The sequence below is a fragment of the Micropterus dolomieu genome, linkage group LG02 (assembly GCF_021292245.1).
Source record: "Micropterus dolomieu isolate WLL.071019.BEF.003 ecotype Adirondacks linkage group LG02, ASM2129224v1, whole genome shotgun sequence".
In the NCBI taxonomy this organism is placed as follows: domain Eukaryota; kingdom Metazoa; phylum Chordata; class Actinopteri; order Centrarchiformes; family Centrarchidae; genus Micropterus; species Micropterus dolomieu.
Window position 1 is genome coordinate 32,204,139 of NC_060151.1, and position 8,598 is coordinate 32,212,736.

Below are 8,598 nucleotides of genomic sequence, written 5' to 3' on the forward strand. Positions count from 1 at the left end.
GTACTTTTACTGCAGTAACATTTCTCTGAGGTATTAGTACTTTACCGCAGTAACTTTTACTGAGGTATTAGTACTTTACCGCAGTAACATTTCTCTGAGGTATTAGTACTTTTACTGCAGTAACATTTCTCTGAGGTATTAGTACTTTTACTGCAGTAACATTTCTCTGAGGTATTAGTACTTTTACTGTAGTAACTTTTACTGAGGTATTAATTTTACTGCAGTAACATTTCTCTGAGGTATTAGTACTTTTACTGCAGTAACATTTCTCTGAGGTATTAGTACTTTTACTGCAGTAACATTTCTCTGAGGTATTAGTACTTTTACTGCAGTAACATTTCTCTGAGGTATTAGTACTTTTACTGAGGTATTAGTACTTTTACCGTAGTAACATTTCTCTGAGGTATTAGTACTTTTACCGTAGTAACATTTCTCTGAGGTATTAGTACTTTTACTGTAGTAACTTTTACTGAGGTATTAGTACTTTTACCGTAGTAACATTTCTCTGAGGTATTAGTACTTTTACTGCAGTAACATTTCGTTGAGGTATTAGTACTTTTACCGTAGTAACATTTCTCTGAGGTATTAGTACTTTTACTGCAGTAATATTTCTTTGAGGTATTAGTACTTTTACCGTAGTAACATTTCTCTGAGGTATTAGTACTTTTACCGTAGTAACATTTCTCTGAGGTATTAGTACTTTTACTGTAGTAACATCTCACTAAGGTATTAGTATTTTTACTGTAGTATCATTCCGATGAGTTGTCAGTACTTTTACTGCAGTAACTTTCACTGAGGTATTAGTACTTTATTGTAGTAACATTTCACAGAGGTATTAGTACTATTATTGCAGTAACATTTCGCTGAGGTATTAGTACTTTTACTGTAATAACATTTTGCTGAGGTATTAGTAGTATTACTGCAGTAACATTTCGTTGAGGTATTAATACTTTTACCGTAGTAACATTTTGCTGAGGTATTAGTACTTTTACTGCAGTAACTTTCACTGAGGTATTAGTACTTTTACTGCAGTAATATTTCATTGAGGTATTAGTACTTTTACTGCAGTAATATTTCATTGAGGTATTAGTACTTTTACTGCAGTAACTTTCACTGAGGTATTAGTACTTTTACTGCAGTAATATTTCATTGAGGTATTAGTACTTTATTGTAGTAACATTTTGCTGAGGTATTAGTACTTTTACTGCAGTAACTTTCACTGAGGTATTAGTACTTTTACTGCAGTAACATTTCATTGAGGTATTAGTACTTTATTGTAGTAACATTTTGCTGAGGTATTAGTACTTTTACTGCAGTAACGTTTTTGTGAGTACTTCCTCTGTAGTAATATGTATTGTGTCTCAGTGTTTCTCTCTTGTAGAAATAAAAAAGCAAACATTCAAGTACAAGTACATGACTGCAGTAAATGTACTCGGTTCTGGTATTAAACAGGTTACTGGTCCGGTCCAGCAGAAAAGGCCTGAGCGTCAGTACACAGTACACAGCGTGGTACTGTGACGTAGTACTGCTGCTGATATATCCACAGCGCTGTGAGGTCATGACGGACTCTTACTGTGTGAATCAGACAGAACGCTGAGCGCCGCGTTGGGAAACTAACTTCTTCCCACATGTTGAAACGCTTCGTCAGTCCGCCTGCAGCAGGAAGTCAGAGGCTGTGCTGACGACATCGGCCCAGGATTTCTTAAAGAGCAGCATCGTGACGACACACAGGAAGCTGAATAACAAACTACACACAGAGATTCACTGCAGAGTGAAACCACAACAGACCAAACATGCATCATCACAGAGCCGTCGACACGCACGACGTGGAAACGGCAACAAACAAAGAACCAGAGCGAGTAAACAAAGTGAGGTGCAGCTGCACTCAGAGAACAGCGTTCACGCACGTGTGTGAGCGCCGCGTGGGCCGGTTCTGTCCACATGCACACTGAAGGGGGTCCAGGATGGACTTCCTTCTCAGAGGCGGAGACGGGTCACCGTGTTCGTCTTTACCTCGGTAGTTGAAGCGTCCGGGTCGGTGAGGTTCTCCTGACTTTCCGAGTCGCAAGTCCAATTTTAAGGTGCGTTCCAGGTGAATTTCCCACTTCCCGGTCCAACTGGAACGCACCGTTAAAGGCCCGAGAAACGGGCCGCTTGTAAATGTCCCATTTACATTTAGTTCACCAGAAAAAACACGACCGTCCTGGAAACAACAAGGCTGCACACATAAAAGCATTTCAGAGTTTACAAAGATAATAAATAAGTTGCAAGGTCATAAAACATAAATCACGTCTTAAATATTCACCTCAAATCATCAACAACAAGGATCAAAGGAGTCATCCATCAGAACTGGCAGCCTGCACGTCATTTCAAAGTACTTTCAAAGAACCCAGTGAAGCCGGCTCCTGCAGCTGAATCCTAAATGATAAACTTCCCTCTAACCTAAAATAAAAACCGACAGGTTCGCCGGGTGGGGGAGAGCGGGGCGAGTTGAGCCAGTTTTTACTTGAGCTGTCTTTAAAGCGAGGACATGACAGTGATGTCTCCAACTAAAACATGAACATATATTTTAGGATGGGAATAATCAGTTTGGATCTGAAATAACCTGATTTCAAAATACGGCTTTCCAAAAAAAAGTGGACTCTTGGCTCAACTTGGCCCATATGAGGGGTAAGATGAGCCACATGGGGACGTCATCTCATCGTGCAAACTCAAACTCCAGGTCCCAACATTTAATTGCACTTAGATATTGAAACAGTGCAGCTGTTTCACTTTAAAGTCACCCTGATGAATGGACTTTCCCACTGCTCTGTCCAAAGCCACAGTAGGAGCTGAAGCCCGTCTGTCTTCCATTTATAGAAGCATGACGTGATGGTTTCTGCTCTAAAACACATAATGTCACATCATTTCAGTGATGTGACATTACATCAAAATGTCATCTTCCCCAGGTCTTTGGCTCAGATCACCCCGTCCTGCCATTTTAACAAACTTGTGTCATCCAGCAGTTTAACGTCATGCTAACAGCGTAGCCTCAGATTGTGACTTCCTAAAGCTTCCTAAAACACACGCCTAAGATCTTCTCAGACCTGTCTGTAAATGTTCAGAAACAAGAAACAGGACTGCTGAACATCGCAAAATCACTCTGAACAACAAAAACTGATTTTTGATCTGTGAATCACACCCATCACAGGGTGAGTAACATGAATGACTCTTCAAAAATGTGTGGTCACATGACCATTTTTGTCTTTGGCTGCTGAGAAACAGGCTCAAATCACCACGTTCTCCCCTAAATTAACCTGTTTCACTCTATTTTTAAAGAAAATTGTATTTAAATGTCTTTTATTAATATTTCCCTCCGTTGTTTAATTTAATCAAAGCGCTTTGAATTGCCATGTTGAAATCAGAACAACCTTACTTTGTCTTGAGGTCGGGGTTGGAGAGGTTCTCCCAACTTTAGGGAGCGTTCCAGTTCCAGAAATTCCAACTTCCCAGCACAACCTGAACGCACCACAACACACCTCCACACACCTTCAGTCAACACACTGCCTGTCACCAGTACCTGCATGAGGAGTTTTATAAGTACTGCAGTGAACTTCATATTTTCAATGCAGTACTTTAACTTGTAACAAAGTATTTTTTTTTAAATTTTTAAAAAATGTTTAAAGTGTGTACTTTTACTGCAGTAAAATCTCAGAATACTTCCCCAACTACTGCATAAGAATAAGATAAAAACACAGCTGTGTTTAAAGAGGTCTAAGTCTTATTTGCTGTGGGAGTGGGCTGCTGGTTTCACTGGGTTTCACGGTGGTCATGTTTGAATATCTGATCAGGTACCTACTGGTTCAAACCTGCCATTGAGTATCTCTGGATACTTTAATGAGCCTGAAACTCTGCAGGAAATGCTTTTAATGAGTTCCCTTCATGGATGAAAGTGAGCTGTGACGGATTAAATGTACTGATTCAGGTGTAACGTCACGTCCTTTACCGGCAGCAGGTGAGACTCCTGCAAGTTTCCTGTATCGCGGATCTGCGCGCTCTGCAGTGACGCAACAAGTTTTCACAAGCTTCGTCACTTCGGGATTTTATCTGGAGAGCTCGCTGCCTGTCAGCGGGAAAACCCCGAGGGACAGGCTGCAGATAAAAGCTCCAAACGGCTTCAAATGGAAACTAAAGGACAATTGACCGAGTTTACCGGCGGACAGACACCGAGAGACAGACAGCCGCCCTGACAGACATGAACACCCTGACAGGTAAGGGCCAGCTTTTACTCTGATCGTGGCACCGACAGGAGGGGCTGCTAAAATCAGCAGAAACATGCATGGAGTCTGGTGGAGGAGTGAACACAGATGTGACTTAACTAAAACAAACTTTACAGAATCACTTCGTTAAAAACACGACTTTTCTGTCAAACCTGAGTTCACTGAGATCACCTGAGCAGAGCTGCACACCTCCTCTACATCAGCACAGCCCCGGGACACCTGAAACTCAGGACCGGTATGGGGGGTTATTAGTGTCAGCCTCAGGGCTGAATGGTTTGTTTGTGCCAAAACTGCTGAGTAAGAATGAATTGAAGCTGCAGCCAGCTGTAACATGGACTCAGACTAAGTCAATGAATCTTTTAGTCAGCTGGCAAATACTTTGATAATTGATTAATCAGTAATTTTTAGTCAGTCTGTCCTCTGCTCTGGTCCAGACTGAAACATCTGTTGCATGATTGTGATAGAACATGGATCAGACCTTCATGTTCTCCCTCAGGAAGAATAGCTTTACATTCAGCGCCACTTTCAGGCCCTGACCAAATACCTGCAGAACTACGCACATTCATAGCTAATGTTAGCATGCTATTATGCTAAACAAAGACGGTGAACATTATACCTGCTAAACATTATACCTGCTAAACATCAGCATGCTAACATAAGCATGTTAGCGTGCTGATGTTAGCATGCTAACAAACTTAACTAAGACAGGGAACATGAAAAAATTTATTCTGCTAAACATCAGCCATGAACAATATTTGGGCTGTAGGTTGTTTATTATTTCTTTTTTCATTTGGTAAAAGTTCAGCAAGTAATGTTGACAAACATTGATGAATAAATGAATGAATAAACACAAAATGTTAGTGACTACAAAGCTTCCCTAAATTATATTTGTGTTGGCACTAAAATAACTCCATTACATCGTTTATTACTCCAGTCAAACAGATTTATCACAGCTTATTAATATCTTGATTAAACTAATCAATAAAGGGTCAATTAAAGGTTTGTAACATGAAGTCATTTGTTCCATTAAACTTCCTAATATGTAATAATACTTATCAGAAGAGGAAATCATATATATTTAAAAAATATCTTAAAAGTTTGTGTATTTGATCTGACTTGACACTGAATATGTTCGGGCACTATTTACCCTCCATACAGTGAACTTTTGCTAAACAAACATTGTGTGTTTTTTTTCCTCCAGTCATCGTCCTGCTGCACTGCTTCCTGTTGGCAGTTTTAGTCCAATCAGCTCCGGTCAGCTCGCCATACGAACAGCCGCCGGCGTTCAAAGAGGCGGCCGAGCGCGCGAAGACGCTGGTGGAGAAAATAATGAGAGACATCCCCACCGTGCACGCTGCCACCGTCATCACCGAGGTGAGGAAGACATCCGAGTCAACTGGACTCCCATTGGCTGCTCTTCTTCTTCTTCACGTTAATAACATCTTCCTTTCCTCCCTGCAGGGTTTGACCCTTGAGCCGTCCTCCCAGACAGCAAACCTGCAGATGATGATGACAACTCTGGGAATCCCCGCCGCCCCCGTCCTCAAACCGCCGTCCGAACACTTCACACTGGTCAGTCTGCAGTCTGGGGCTTTGGGAGGTGGGGGGGGGTTCTTTAGGGTCCTGAACGAGCTTCTGCAGGTCCTTAAGATTTTTCATGTAACATGGGGGGTCATTAAATCCTTGAGGAGGATCTCAGTGTCCTTGAAACGGTCAAATGGTCCTTGAGCTCTGAGGAGGTCCAGAAACCCGGTGGAGGTGTATCTGTTTTTAACTCACCTGGTTGTTATTTCCTGTCAGTCATCCTCTGTGTGTCGCCCCCTGCAGGACACCTGCGTGAGCCGCATGTCAGCGGGCAGCCGGCTGTACCAGGGGCTGCTGGGAGTTCTGTCTGACAGACTGAGCGGGCTGAGTGACCTGCGAGCCGACCTCAGAGACCTGCTGACCCACATCAACAAGGTAACGCACACACCTGAGGCTGTGTCTGTGCCCCCGCCCCCACCTCTGATGCTAAGCTAACAGCTAAATGTGTGTTTCTGTGCTCTAGATGAAGGAGGTGGCTCAGCTCGGCGGCGAGGCGGATCAGAACCAGAGTCTGGACCTGGCCTCTCATCTCCGTGGTAGCTACGAGGTCCAGGTGGCGACTCACCTGACGCTGACGCAGCTTCGCTCCTTCTGTCACGACCTGTTCCGCAGCCTGAGAGCCATCGCCGCCTATAGGCCCCAAGCTGCAGGTACACGATAAGCCCCGCCCACCCGGGACAACCCCACGCTGCGTTTGAGGACACACGGGAAGATCTTATGTCGAGGAAACAAACGCAGCGATACGACAGCGCCGATCAGCTGCTGGAAAGACTCCACATAGTTTTCAACAACAGCAGCTTCTGAGCTGAAAGACGAGAAACAGTTCAGATATTTTTATATTCAGCGAGACGCTCAGAGTAAAGTTCAGGAGACAGAACTTAGTTTTAGAGTTTCCTGTTTTAAAAGCGGCCCGTCGACACATCAGACGTTGCCCCTCCTGACCTGCAGCCGCTCGGTCTCTGTGGAACAGGTCTGCACAGAAACGCAGAGGGATGCTTCAGGACTGAAGATCTGTTCTGATCTGCAGGTCTGGACCTGCTCAGACCTGAATCCAGCTGCTGCTTTTGCTCTTACTTTGAGTCTGTTATTTACTGGAAAACCAGAGACTGATTGATTGATTTCTGATCAGGAGCTTTAAAAAGAAGGCGGGCGCAGGCTGCAGGAGGACGCCGTCCTGCTCCAGCCACAGATTTTATATTTTATTTCACAGACGCGTCTTTTTTTAAGACGTGAAGAACAGAAACATTTTCAGTTTCTCACTGACTCTTTTAATAATCATTACAATCATTAGACTAATCATCACAGTTGTAACTGAAGCAAATGATGATTCAGACTTCCTGTTGTTTCACAATAAAAGCCTCCCCATTTGTGTCATACCGGGGCTTTTATTGTGAAGCAGTTACAGGAAGTGCATTGCGGCTCCTGTGAACGTCTGGCTGCAGATGTTTCTGCGGGTTTGTATTTATGTTTTTTTGTGAGGTTTGGATCAAAAGTTTATCTGCTGTCATATTTATAGTATTTTTATTTATTACTGTATTTATTTATTTATTTATGCAGAAATATTTATTGTTTTACCTTCGGTTTGCTGTGTCTGTATTAATTATTTTATATTGTTTAATATAATGTGTTTGTGTGTGAGAGGGTGTTTTATATATTTTCTATATGAAAGTTTAGGGGTCAGAGGAGGAGCTCTGCAGGGACGAGCAAGGCTTAAAACACAAGAGAGAGAGAGAGAGAGAGAGGAGAAAAAGAGCAGGAAGTGAAAAGTTTCTCAAGTTGAGCAACAACAGTTATGATGTCATAGCAGTGATGATGTCAGCAGTGATGTCAGAGAAAATTAACCACAGAAACACGGTCAGTTTGAAGTTAAAGTAAACCCTGTGGGTAAACTCTCTTTTTTTACTTTATTTATTTATAAAGAGTTTATTATTTGACTCGTCAGTAGGACTGTAGTAGGTTCTAGACTTTACGATACCAGAACCAAAACCAGTACCTGTAAAGTGATACAGGTACCAACAGAGTACTTTATTCAGTACCTTGTGTAAAACGCCACCTGTGGAAGCCATTATTATTTTTTATCGTTGTTATGGACGAGCAATGTGATCAGTTTTCTTTTCTTTTTTATGGTTTGAAATAAGTGTAAAAATATCAGTATCAGATCGCTCCTCGTCCTGATCAGGTCGTCTAGACGTCATAATCAGAGGAAGGACGGCTGCTCGGGAGTGTTTGAATATGAGAGGAGTGAAATAGTTTAAGGATCACTGGGAGCTCTGGAAAAGGAATTTTAGTAAAAAAAATAATTATACGTTTGTGAAAAGTAAATAACAGAATAATTTTGTTAACTTTGGATCAATAAATCTTGAACTGAAGTGAAAGATCTCTGCAGTTATTTTTCCTTCAGTGGTGAGTCGCAAACCTCCAGAACGACAGTAAGAAGAAGAAAACAGGAAGGAGTCCCTCTAAAGGAAAAGAAGGCTGCACATCCAGCCGCTCAGACTACATCTGATATCAGATGTTGGAGGAGAGAGGGAGGAAAATCAGCTGATGGAACGCACTGATCGAGTTAAAGGAGATCAGGAGATGGAACAAACAAGCTTGTGGAGAGAAACTTGTAAAAGTGACGATCACTTTGCTCGGACGCCGCCTGTAAGTCGCTGAGGCTGACGTGCTGCGTCCGAGCAAAACCAAACAAATAGTCTTTTCTTCCAGATCTGGTTACAAACCTGACCCGATACTACTCTGTATTTGGCTATTT

General features: G+C 42.3%; 1 protein-coding gene across 1 annotated transcript; it reads left to right on the forward strand.

The window, feature by feature from the left end:
- The first annotated feature begins 3,843 nt into the window (after positions 1-3,843).
- LOC123963304 (granulocyte colony-stimulating factor-like) lies at positions 3,844-8,199 on the forward strand. The gene is made up of 5 exons (XM_046040079.1): positions 3,844-4,250; positions 5,461-5,633; positions 5,721-5,831; positions 6,087-6,218; positions 6,307-8,199. The coding sequence occupies exons 1-5, from the start codon at positions 4,235-4,237 to the stop codon at positions 6,502-6,504; spliced, it is 630 nt and encodes a 209-aa protein (XP_045896035.1). The 5' UTR covers positions 3,844-4,234; the 3' UTR covers positions 6,505-8,199.
- The last annotated feature ends 399 nt before the right edge of the window (positions 8,200-8,598 follow it).